This window comes from Cebus imitator, unplaced genomic scaffold, assembly GCF_001604975.1.
Source record: "Cebus imitator isolate Cc_AM_T3 unplaced genomic scaffold, Cebus_imitator-1.0 Scaffold16, whole genome shotgun sequence".
NCBI classification, from domain to species: domain Eukaryota; kingdom Metazoa; phylum Chordata; class Mammalia; order Primates; family Cebidae; genus Cebus; species Cebus imitator.
The window spans coordinates 11058083-11071712 of record NW_016107331.1 but is presented as its reverse complement, the minus strand read 5'-3'; the positions used below and the strand labels follow the sequence as shown (position 1 = coordinate 11071712).

The window sequence follows — 13630 nt, the reverse complement described above, 5'->3', positions numbered from 1 at the left end:
TGAGAAAATTCATTGAAAACACTGAAGACTCATAGTCTGAGATTTTGCTGATAAAATCAATTTCATCATCATCATTAGCATCCAGAGAGCTATTTATCTCTTTGAATTCATCTTCTGGTTCGTCTAAGATTGTGGAATGTCTTTTTCTGTCAATTTTGGACATTATGAGCAGAAAATTAAAAATTGTTGAAATTTTCAATTGTATTCAGTGAAAATTAAAACAGAGCAACTACAAATATGAACGTGTCTGCACGCTTTATATCTTCTTAAAAAACAGATGTAATACTTTGTACAAGTATTAGGAACTTGTCCAAAGGAAAGGAACAGGAAAACTATATGATGACATAATAGTGATGATTTATTTCAACTGCACAATTTCATCATTCTCCCATTTTTTGTATTTATTCTCTTTTTCAGCATAGTGGGAAATATCTGATGAATGATGATGAGATAATATCTATGATGATGAAGTTGCAAGGTATTTCAAGATAGAGAAAAAATAAGATCACTCAGATTCCATAATTATCTTAGGTACATAAAAGGGTCCAATGGGCTGATACGGCATGCTAAGATAAAACGAGTTTTCTTTTTTAAGTAAATTTCTGCTTGTTCTTTAGAAAACCTCTATGCAAGAATAAAAGTTATGAATATCAATCATACAAACAATAAGAACTGCTCCAAAAAAAAAAAACAACCCTCAAAAATTTATATTGAGTCTCATGGACACTGATATATAAAAATGGTATAACAAAAATTAGGAAGCCAAATTCCATTTACTCAGTAACAGACCTGTGGACATATTTAAGTAAATGTATAATTTCCATCAAGCTTTGAGGTTCTGAAAATGGCTTATTACACCATTATCAGAATCATGTTTTTACCTCAGAGGACCCTGTGGTTCAGGAACCTGAGCTGGGAAGCACTGGACCAGATGATCTCTACGTCATCTTACAGCTACAGTTATTTATTTAACAAAGGAAAAACACCAGTGAACATTATTTTAGTTCACTGGTATTTTTCATTTGTTATATAAATAACAAACTTCAATGCAAAGAAAATACTAATCATTTCTAAAATTCTACCTGAAAACACTAAAAACAAACTCTGAAGACATCACAACATGAAATAAGTTCATTCCATGCCCTAGGTTCTTTAGGACTGATCTCAATGCCCTGAGCCGGCAGTCACTTGACTATCAGGAAGTCTTGAGATCTCCCACCCCATTTGTCTGTCCTGATGTCTAGTAATGTAGTTCTTTACAGTAGTCCGTAAGTCTCTCTTTCCTAAAGCACACAGGTGGCAAGTGATGCACCTGGCAAAGGTGCAGTCATGCAACATCTCTATCCAGAATATGGTTCTCTCTGACACTAGGCTAGTTCTGTTCAGTCTGGCCAATTCTTTTTCACTTACAGCATGGTTATTATATACATTACGCATGCACATATATACATAGATAAACCTATATATGCACTTATAAATGTATATATTTTATAGAAAAACCTTTATTTTTAACATGAATTCGTTTTTTAAACACACTATATCAAGAAAAAGTGTTAGGCTGGGTGCGGTGGCTCATGCCTGTAACTCCACCACTTTGGGAGGCCAAGACAGGAGGATCACTTGAAGCCAGGAATTCGAGAGCAGTGTGGCCAAAAAGGAAGACCCCCATCTCTACAAAAAATAAAAAAATTAGCTGGGCATGGTGGTGTACATCTGTAGTCCTAGCTACTCAAGAGGCTGAGGTGGGAGGATCAGTTGAGCCCAGGAGTTTGGAAGCTGAGTGGCTGCAGTGAGCTATGATTGTGCCACTGCACTCCAGCCTGAGTGACAAAGCGAGACCTCTTCTCTAAAATAAAAAATAAAACAATTTTTAAAAGGCAGAAGTAAACATGAAGATCTCAGGGAGAATGTGCTTGTATCAATTTGGAAATCTCATACAAGAGTTTTCTCCTGAAAGAAATAAAAGCAAAAAAACCCTTACATTTTTAAATACTTTATTGCATAGTTATCAAAGATAAAGTGCTCCCTTAATCCATGTACGAGCCAACCACTCCCAAAGATCAACAACAAAATTATGTTTTTAATATCCCTGTCTAAAAGACTCATAAATGCTTTAATGATTTGATATACTTTTTTTTTTTTTTTGGAGACAGTCTCACTTGTAGTACTGAGATCACTTGACATGATCTCAGCTCACTGCTCTCTACCTCTACCTCTCAGGTTCAAGTGATTCTCCTGCCTCAGCTTCCTGAGTAGCTGGGACTACAGCACATGCCACCACGCCCAGCTAATATTTGCATTTTAAATTAAGACAGGGCTTCCCCATGTTGGCCAGGCTGGTCTTGAACTCCTGACCTCAGGTGATCTGCCCACCTCGGCCTCCTAGTGTGCTGAGATTATAAGAGTGAGCCACCGCACCCGGCCTGATTTGATGTACTTTTAAATTAGACATGTGTTTCAATAACAACCACATTCAGTTAAGTAAATCTGTGCCATACAGAAATGATCAATTTTAAAAGGACAAAAGTATACCTTGCATTAGTATTTTTTCTAATAAGAATGAATATTGATTAGTTCATTCGGTCTTTTTAAAATCTTTAAAATGAGAAGTTTTATTTTGGAACTCAAACAGATAAATGCATGCAACATAATCATGAAAGTTAAAAATTTCAGTATTAGGCTAGGTGCAGTAGCTCACATCTGTAATCCCAGCACTCTGGGTGGCTGAAGTGGGCAGACCACTTGACGTCAGGAGTTCGAGACCAGCCTGGCCAACATGGTGAAATGTTGTCTCTACTAAAAATACAAAAATTAGCTGGGCATGGTGCTGCGCATCTGTAATCCCAGCTACTTGGGAGCCTGAGACATGAGAATCAATTGAACCCAGGAGGCAGAGGTTGCAGTGAGCTGAGATTGCACCACTGCACTCCAGCCTGAGCAACAAGAGTGATACACTAATTTAAAAAAAAAAAAATTAAGTATTTTTGAGATAAAATGTCTCTTATCAAACCATTATATAACTTCAAGCAGCTATGTTTTGAGAATTAAATGAATTTATCTAAAATGCTTCCTATATTTATAAGCACATGCTAAGATCATTACATAAGGCTTCATTTTTTGGGCTCTGCCAATTCCAATTATTCTAGAGAGAGGAAAAATGGAATGTATTTTTAATATGAATGGAATTAGATGACACTATGTGAATTTCTCATGTTTTAATGATATTGTTTTGAGAACTCAAAGATGATATAAGTCTCTCTAAATTCAACAATCAAGGGCAGAAAGTAAAAAATCAATATAGTACTGCTGTGCTAAATAGCTACTCAGGAATGGCTTCCTTTCCTGTAAAACCACTTCCCATTTCTAGTCTGAGACTGTCAAGCCCTCTCCAAATATAATTTTTCTTTTCTGCCCTAAGCATCACCAATGAATACATATTTTATATCATATCAAATACATAAAAAAAATCAAGGCTTAAAAATGTTTTAACCTAAATATTAAATAACCAGAGACATGCATAAAGGTTTGTATAATGATAATAATCACAACATTATATACACAAGCAAAAAACTGGAAATAATCTTTAAAAAGCAGAAAATTTGTTCAATTAATAATATTATATCCACAGAGTAGACTACCACAGTCATTAAAAGTCATATTTTCCACAAATAAGAAGGATATGTGAAAATGCTAATATGCTACTGAGTGAAAAAAGGAAGATACAAAGTAGTACAAAACCAGTTTTGTAAAAAGAATATACATGCAGCAGAAAATATCTGGAATGTAACAAAATATTAATAGTGGTTCTCTAGACATAAGCACGGGTAATTTTTACTTTTTAAAATTTTCCTGTTTTTCATAATTTTCACTTAACATATAAAATTATTGTGAAAGGTATTTCTAAAAATATCAAAAGGTTTAAAGTATTTTTTCTGTTAAACAATATAAATGTGTTTTTTCAAAGCAGTTAATTTTTTATTGAATTGAATCAATCAACATTAAATGATTATATATCTTGTGCTTAAACACTGTTTCATCTGTACACATTAAACCATTTAATCAAAGACTCCAATATGGTACCTTGTCTTTCTTCAGGTGTTTCAATAAAATAAGGCATTCTTTTCATTGTTTCTCTCAACTCCTGTTTCAAAGCCAGCATATATTCTTCACCTTCTCCTGTTTTCAGTGGCACTGGTTTATAATCTGTATCCTGTTTAAATTAAGAGACAAAGGTTTTTTTTCAAATAAATTATGTATTTTAATATCTCTTTTATCTGTATTATAGAAAACAGCAGTTTTATTGAAATAGTATGTTTTACAGGCACTAAGTTTTACAATCAACTTAAAAGACGAACTTCTGTAGTCTATTTAACCTGTTAACCTATTTCCTACCTTGCTCTTATATGAGAGGTAAGAAAGATGTGTATTTTCCTATTGGCCCTGAAACTACACCCAATAATCATTTTGCCGTACAGTCTGTTGACCTATGTGATTCTCTATTTTAAAAATTAGAGTACCAAAAAGAAAAAAAGAAAGAAAAAAAAAATTAAAGTACCCAAATGAGAGCCGATGCTTTAGTTTCTTATTAACCTCAACTAGTGATGGTGTTACTGGAAAAAAAAAAAAGCAGCAGTTTTCATTTAGTAAGTGGTTAACATGACTAGGATGTACTCAATATTCAACATCCATTATCTCATTGAAAGGACTACCAATATTTCTCCGTTCACAGTGAAGAAATTGAGAAGTGAACAATTTGTAAGCACGTATAATGAATAAATTGCAAAGACAGAGTTTGAAGCAGCATTTCAAGTTTTAAAAATTATACACACATATACATATATACAAATATGCATTTGTATGTGTGTATATATTTACACAAATATATTCATTAACAAGTGGGTCTCCAGTGTACACAGTAAAGACATTTCTAGTTTCAGAGGATAAAGATAGGGTACATTTTCAAAATTTGATTAGGAATGTATTCATTCATGCTATAACTACTTATTGAGTACCCAACATGGTTAGACTTTAGAAGATACCATGATAATCAAGTTAAAGTCCCTGCCTACAGGGAACTTACATTCTAGGAGAGAAACACACAACAAATTAGTAAACAAATGAGGTATATACAATTCCAGTTAGTGATAAACAACATAAAAATAAATGAAGGTGGGTAAAGGAAAAGTGACTACCAGAGCATGGAGGATGGAGGTGGAATCTGCACAGGGTGCATGGCCTCTAGGGGAAGTCACATTTGAGTAGATTGGGATAAAATCAGGGAGCCATCCATTTGAAGAGAAGAGATGGTTCCAGTGGGGAACCAGCAGGGGCAAAGGCCTGAGGGAACGAGGAGACCAGCATAACTGGGGAATGAGAAGGACAGTGGTAGGAAAAGAGTCAGAGAGATAACAGAACAGAGGGATCAGGCAGAGCCTTTTACCCAGTAGTAAGGAATTTTAATTTCATTCCAGGTATAAAGAAATACTTTGTACCAACATCCCCAGTGGTTAGAAGTACTCTCACACATGAAAAAGAGCTTGTTTTAAAAATCACTGTAAAGTGACACTATGCCAATACCTGAGATATTTGTCTTTGTTTTTATGTTGTGCTAAACATCAAAAAGGTAAAATATCAAGAGCAAAAAGCAGAAACTCCTTGTGTGAGACAGGTAGATCCCTGGATAGATTTTAAACTAAATATAAAGTGAAAACATTACACATTAGGCAAATTATGCTTCCAGCATACTCACTAAATTTTAAAACAACACTAAACTAAGCAAAAAAAGTTCAGTGGGGAAAAAAGTCAAGTGGTATGCTAAAGAGCAAAATTAAATTCTATAGCTACAAGATGAGAAGAAAATCATTAAGTGAAGTCATGATAGAGTGGGAACTGAGAACCATTATAAAACCTAATGACTTTTTAAACTATTATTTTGACATTGGAATAGATCAATAACACCAATAGAAGTTGTAAGAATTGAAAACTAATCTCTACTGGTTCACATATATTCATGGAAAGATGTATACAGTTTTGTTTTCTATATTTTAAGAAAGCAGATCATGGAAATATTTAAATTAAAGGTAAGTGAAACACACTCTCCTTTACTTTCTTATACTTGAGGATACATAATGATATATGAGGTCCTATATGGAATTTTAACATTCTCTGAAAAATAAAAAAACACACTATGAGAATTCAACTGTTCATATACTTACAGGAAATAGTGGGGGTGGTTTCAACACTACATCAGGTAACTTTTCACCTTTGCTAAATCCAACAGCTTCAATATTAAAGGTATAAGCAGCACGTCCTCTTCCTTTATTCCCAGCCATCAGAACTAGTTATACCAGACGAGTGGGCAAATTCTGAAAGGCACTATTTATGATTAAGATTTATTGGATCACATATAAAAGGAAATCAACAGTTTAAAGCAAAATATAAAACTACACCCCTAAATTAGCATAGCTGATTCAAAATACTTTTGGAAAGCAAAACATGTAGAGAAATAAAAACGTGATAAGTCTGTTGAAGTTCTCACACTCACCCACCTTTGACAGGTAAGGTGATGATGGCTTCAACTCCCTAACTTACTACTGCCCCATCCAGTCCAGGCAATTCTGTGGTTTGGCAATAGGATCTCAGATGTAATGTACATAAAAAGTGGACACAAGAAAAGACTGGGCTGAAGAAGAGAAGAAATCTTTATTTTTTCATATCAACCTAAAAACTATCATTAGTCATATATACTTGAAAGCTTTAAATGATGTATCTTAGCATGGGAGTGTTAGGAAGCATCCCTGAGATCTAGTCTAATACTTTCCTTTTAGAAAAGGGAATGGGATGGCCAGGCGTGGTGGCTCATGCCTGTAATCCCAGCACTTTGGGAGGCCGAGGTGGGCGGATCACCTGAGGTTGAGAGTTCGAGATCAGCCTGATCATCATGGAGAAACCCCATCTCTACTAAAAATACAAAAAAATTAGCTGGGTGTAGTGGCACATGTCTGTAATCCAAGCTACTGGGGAGGCTGAGGCAGAAGAATCGCTTAAACCCAGGAGGCGGAAGTTGCGGTAAGCTGAGACCGTGCCATTGTACTCCAGCCTGGGCAATAAGAGGAAAACTCTGTCTCAAAAAAACAAAACAAAACAAAACAAAACAAAAACAAGAAAAGGGAATGCGATCAATAAGACTAGAAAGAGATCTGTCCTAGGGAAAAAAAATCGGAGAAAAACAGCTGAAATCATTAAATTATGATAAATCTGTACTCTTCAATTTTGGGGACAGGAGTGATATCACATATGCAAGTTGTATTGAACTTTTGAATCCTCTGATTATACTATGAGAGCTGAGCTGGCAAAGTACAAACAGGGATCCCTACGCTAGAGTTCTTTCAATAGAAGTCTCCATTCAACTGCAGAGATGATTATAATGCACATTCTTTCCATCTCTTTCCCCACTGGTAAAACTGAGCCTCATTTAACCCTGTGAACACAAGAGAGCAATGATATGTCCTCCAGACCACTTGGAGGAAGTCAGAGGAGTGGCTTTGGATTTGGCCCCATCAGCTCAGTCTCATTTCTGAATCTATGCACTTGCCCTCCTTTCAAAATTATGCAAGCCACAGTACTTCACACAGCTGCTCTACTCTTCACCAGAGTTTCTTGCCTGGTCATTAATGTTACCTGTTAGTCTGCCACATTAATGGTAAAGGAATACCTCCTAAAATCAACAAAGTGCTACTTCTTTATATCTATTTTACTGTCTACAATTTGAATATACGCAACTTTGGGCCAAAAGGCTGAAAACTCCCAGCTGACTTTATCACAGGGCCTACACTACAAAGCAAGCGGCCCTCAGTTCTCAACCCTGGCTGCCATTCGAATCGCTTGGGTAGCTTAAAAAACTAAAGCAATGGTTCTCAAAGTGTGCTGTCTGCAGCAACATCACTTAGAACTTGGTAGAAATGCAAACCGTGGGCTCCACCACAGACCTAAAGAAAACAGAAACTGTGGGTGGGCCCAGCATTGCTGTTTTAACAAGCCTTCCACGTAATTCTTATGCAGCTAAGTGTTGTGAATCACTGAACTGAACAATCAATCCAGATCTCTTGGGGTGAGGATTGGGCAAGAGTCAGTTTTAGAAGCTTCCCAGGTGATTCTAATACACAGCAAATATTAACAGAATTGGGAGAACTGTTTTGGTAGAAGCCTTAGCCACTGAGGAGTAGTTGAGTTAAAATACACATGTAGAATCAAGGACTTCATAGGTGTCATCTTTGAGGTTTACAATTACACAAATTAGTCTTAGCAACCTAAAAAAGTTTGCCTGAAAGGTGAGATAACTGTAACTGCTGTAAATCTAAGTAACACTCAGGATGTGGCAGTTCAAGTTTTAATTAATTTGTAAGGAATAGCATTAACAAGGCATTTCAATTTTAGATAGCCAATTTAATTTTTTAATTTTTAATCTTTTTTTTTTTTGAGACAAAGTCTTGCTCTGTCACCCAGGCTAGAGTGCAGTGGCAGGATCCTGACTCCTGCCTCAGCCTCCTAAGAAGCTGGGATTACAGGTGGGCACCGCCACGCCTGGTTTATTTTTATATATATTTTTAGTAGAGACAGGGTTTCACCATGTTGGCCAGGTTGGTCTCCAACTCCTGACCTCAAGTGATGGCACACCTTGGTCCCAAACTGCTAGGATTATAGGTGTGAGCCACCGCGCCCGGTCAATGACACCCTGCCAATGATGGGCAATTTTAATGTCCTTCTACATTTAAGGCCCAGGAAGCAAATCATATATTTAACATCTTTCTGTAATGAAATACTGTTTCCTGCTTTCTGTGAATTACTCAGGTAGAATGGATGGCATTTGATTTGACATAATGGCTATGATACTGAGAACATTTTCAGATAGATTTTGTAACTGCCCAATGGGTTCACCATGCCTACTGTCCGAACAGAGCTGATTTATCAAGACAGGGAAATTGCAATATAGAAAAACATGATTCACACAGAGCCCGCTATGCAGGAGACTGGAGTTTTATTACTCCTTAAATCAGTCTCTCCCAAAACTCAGAGATCAGAGATTTTTTTTTTTTCTTTTTTGAGACAGAGTTTCACTCTTGTCCCCCAGGCTGGAGTGCAATGGTGCAATCTCAGTTCACGTAACCTATGCTTCCTGGGTTCAAGAGATTCTCCTGCCTCAGCCTCCTAAGTAGTTGAGATTACAGCCATGCACCACCACGCCCAGCTAATTTTGTATTTTTAGTAAACATGGGGCTTCTCCATGTTGGTCAGGCTGGTCTCAAATTCCCAGCCTCAGGTGATCCGCCTGCCTCGGCCTCCTAAAGTGCTGGGATTACAGGATTGAGCCAACCCACCCAAGTCGAGATCACAGATTTTCTGGAGATCAGAGATTTTAAGGATAATTTGGTGAGTAGGGGGCCAGTGAATCAAAAGTACAGATTGATTGGTTCAGGGATGAAATCATAGGAAGTTTCTTTGTCCTACAAAGGCAGTCTAGTCCCCAGGCAAGGAGGAGGTTTGTTGTGGGAAAATCTGTTAAATTATTTGTTTTAAACTATAAACTAAGTTCCTCCCAAAGTTAATTCAGTTATGCCCAGGAATGAACCAGGACAGCTTAAAGGTTAGAAGCAAGATGGAGTCACAGTTAGGTTAGATCTCTTTAAGTGTCATAATTTTCTCACTTATCATTTTTGCAAAGGCGGTTTCAATCCCTCCCTTTGGGTTTCATAGTTTTACATTATTCGTTTTGTAAATGTATCCTTGCAGGCCTCATATTGAAAGTTTTCCTTCATAACTGCTTGAACACTAAAAGTTGATTTGTCATCTTTAACGTTGCCATTTTAAACCACAATTCTATGCCTTATTTTTAAACTAACACTTACATTTACTATACTTACATTCACAAAAGTCGGTGTATATATACATTTTTTTTTTTGAGACTGAGTCTCACTTTGTCACCCAGGCTGGAGTACAGTGGTGCGATCTCGGCTCACTGCAACCTCCTCTTCCTGGGTTCAAGTGATTCTCCTACCTCAGCCTGCTGAGTAGCTGGGATTACAGGCACGTGCCACTACACCCAGCTAATTTTTTTGTATTTTTAGTAGAGACAGAATATCACCATGTTGGCCAGGCTGGTCTCGTGATCTTGTGATTCACCCGCCTCAGCCTCCCAAAGTGCTGTGATTACAGACATGAGCCACTGTGCCCAGCCTAAAAAGTCAGTATATTAAATCCCAATATACCCACTACTCAGCTTCAAAATTGTCAGTATATGACTAATCATACTTTAGGTATACTTTTTCTACTCCCATGCTTTAGATTATTTTAAACTCTTCAGTATGTATCTTCTCTGAGAGTTAAGGGCTTTTAAAAAATCACAATAACATTGCATCTAAAATTTTAACAATAACTCTATGCCATTATCTTATATAGAATTAATACATTTCTTCAGTTATCACATAAATGTTTTTATAGTTAATTTGTTCAAATCAAGATATAAAGAATACATGACATTTAACTTTCTTTTGACCTATAATAGTTTCCCCATTTTTTTTTTTTTTTTTTTTTTTAAGAAACTAGATCAGTGCTCTGTGCAATGCTTTCTAAACTTTAGGTACAAGAGAATTACCTAGGAATCTTGTTAAAATGCAATTTTAAAACAGTTGGCCACAGATACGGCCTGAGAATCTGCATTTTTATCCGAGGTCTCAGGAGACATCAACACTGCTGGTTTGTAAACCATACTTTGAAAGTAGCAAAGCTATATAATTTCCCATATTTTGGATTTGACTGATTTATACCTGAGATGTGGTTTACATATTCCTCTATTCACTGTGTTTATTTCCAATAAACAGGTAAACTAGAGGCCTAGGTTTGGATTTAATCTTTTTTTTCTTCAAGAATACTTAAAAGGGATACTCTGTCTTTCCTTCTGCATCATATCAAGATGAACATAAAGTCTCCCTCTTAGTATTGATCAGGTTGGTCATGGGTTCAGGTGTTGGTCTATTTCATTAAGTATAAAGTATCCATCAGTTTTCACCTCATGATTTTAGCAGTCACTGATGATCACTACCTAGCATTTTTCCATTGTGAATTGCAAAACTGGAATTCTACCAGGGATCAATTTCCCTTATCTATTATTTAGTTACCTTGAAATAAAGTTCATACAGGAACTGTATTTGTTTTAATAGCCAAGCTTATTCCATCTGTCCACACTAACAATGCAGGAAAAAAATCCAAATGGACTTGTTTGAATTGCTAAGTCACTAACACATATACCAAGCCTAGAGAAAGCACATCTCCCAAGTATGAAAACTGCTAAGCACAAGGGGTCACACCTTTCACTCTAAGAAACAATTGCAAGAGCCCACCAGGCCTACTCAAAACTATTGGGCTGTACTCCAGTCCAGGATTTGCCACTACTTAAAGATTTAAAAAAATTCCAGGTAAAGTTTACCAGGCTTCCCTGATCATGAGGATTAACTGGAGGACCCGCTAAACACAGAGTCCCAGCCATTCTTCAAGCCCTCAAACCTACTATACCAGAATCTTTGGAGGTGGGCCCTGGAAAATTTACTCTAAAAAAAAAAGGAGACCAGTTAGCATTGCTTCATAGAATAGCTCTTGAAAAATAACAAACTCTATTGACTCTAAATTTCCATTTTTATCAAGCAATCTTTGGGCATATGAATTACTATCATTAGTGAATGTACCACCTTTGCCAGAAAAACTTCCTAGCTTTTGACACATTTAATAATTATGTGGCATTCCAGCCTACAAACCCTTCTTTTTTAGTTTTCATGAATCCATCCCCCTGTACACAGAGGAGCTGGTAAATTCACTTTCTTCTGCAGAGCTCAGATAGAATCCCTGGATCCTGGTAAATATATCATGAAAGAAACGGCCTACAAGTGAGACTGCAGTTGAATCAACCACTGCCTTATTTCTTTTTCACTAAGCCAAACTCTTGAATAAAGGATTTTTACTGCTTTCTATATTTCCTCATTCTCCAAATCTTTCTCTACTTCGTATGGCCCAATTTCATTGAGTCATTCATTCAACCAATACTGAGCCTTCCAGACACTGTGCTAGGAGTCAGAGAGCACAGATCAATCATCTTCCTTCTCAATGTCACTTTCTTTGCAATTTCTCTACCATAATCCAGCTCAGTCCTTTTTCACCTCATTTCTGATTAACTTCAAACTTTGTGGTATCTCTTGTTCGTCCTGTTTTATTGATCCACATTACTCATCCTAAAGCACAGTTTTGATTATGCTATTCTCCTCATCTTCCCTCTTGGCTAATTGAATTAAATCCAAGCTCCCTATTTCCTCAGAGCCCTTTTAAGATGGTTGCACCCTACCCTCCTGACTCACCAGTCTATAATCATGTCTTGATGCAACCTCTCTTTCCACTGCAACTTTACTCCCTCTGCCTCCCTGACTTGCTACATCCCTTCTCTCGGTAAAAGCCAGTTTAAGTCTGTCAGCAACCACAACAGTCACTTCATCCCACTGCTCTTGGGAAGATACCCTGTTAAAACACATAGATTTTTTTAAAAATTCAGGCAATACAGTTGCCACACTCATCAATTTTCAAAGAAACAGAGAGAATGCCCCTTTTGGAAATGGGACTTTTCCAAAAAGAAGATGCTTCATCTATGCTTTTTGTTTGTTGGTTCCTCCTCCTCCTCCCACCCCACCATGCAGCCTCACTGTATTGCCCAGGCTGGAGTACATTGGCGAGATCCCAGCTCACTGCAACCTTCGGCTCACTGCAACCTCCGCCTCCCGGGTTCAAGCAATTCTCCTGCCTCAGCCTCCAGAGTAGCTGGGATTAGAGGTACCCCACCACCAAGCCTGGATAATTTTTACATTTTTAGCAGAAATGGGGTTTCACCAGGCTGGTCTCGAACTCCTGATCTTAGGTGATACGCCCAACTCAGCCTCCCAAAGTGCTGGGATTACAGGCATGAGCCACTGTGCCCATCTGTTTGTTGGTTCTTTGACTATGTTAAGTAGAGATTTTATCCTCCCTAATGTCTAGCATAGTGCTTCCTATATCGCAATAGCTCCACAATTAATGTCAAGCTTACCCTATTTATTTATTTATGTGATTTGATGAGCAAATCTTCCCACAGAAGTACAATTCAGTTAGCCCATTATTAAGGCTTCCCCCCCTCTTTGAGGGGGACCCAGGTGCACATTGTAATCACTGGGAGAGGTTTCAAAGAAAATAAAACCCAGGCTTCACCCCAGAACAATAAAATCAGAAGCTCTGCAGGTACCATTTAAGCATCAGGACTTTTTAAAGCATTTCAGGAGATTACAATGTGCAACCCAAATTAAGAACGACTGCATTTTATTAGAGACAGGGTTTCATCAGGTTGGCCAGGATGGTCTCAATCTCTTGACCCCATGATCCACCCGCCCCAGCCTCCCAAAGTGCTGGGATTACAGGCTTAGCTGGGATTGGTGGCGGCCGGGCGCCTGTAGTCCCAGCTACAGGCGAGGCAGGAGAATCACTCGAACCCGGAAGGCGGAGGTTGCAGTGAGCAGAGATCGCACCACTGCACTCCAGCCCGGAGATGGCGAGACTCCATCGC

General features: G+C 37.5%; 1 protein-coding gene across 2 annotated transcripts in view; it reads right to left on the bottom strand.

Annotated features, from left to right (window-relative positions):
• The window catches only part of POLR3G (RNA polymerase III subunit G), a 37460-nt gene that overhangs the window by 19514 nt on the left and 4316 nt on the right, over positions 1 to 13630 (bottom strand). For both annotated transcript variants that reach the window (XM_017508561.2, XM_017508563.2), the window contains exons 2-3: positions 6216 to 6375; positions 4081 to 4210 (exon numbers count right to left, since the gene is read on the bottom strand). In XM_017508561.2, coding sequence (XP_017364050.1) covers positions 4081 to 4210; positions 6216 to 6332 — 247 coding nt within the window. In that variant the 5' untranslated portion in view covers positions 6333 to 6375. The remainder of the gene's footprint in view (positions 1 to 4080; positions 4211 to 6215; positions 6376 to 13630) is intronic.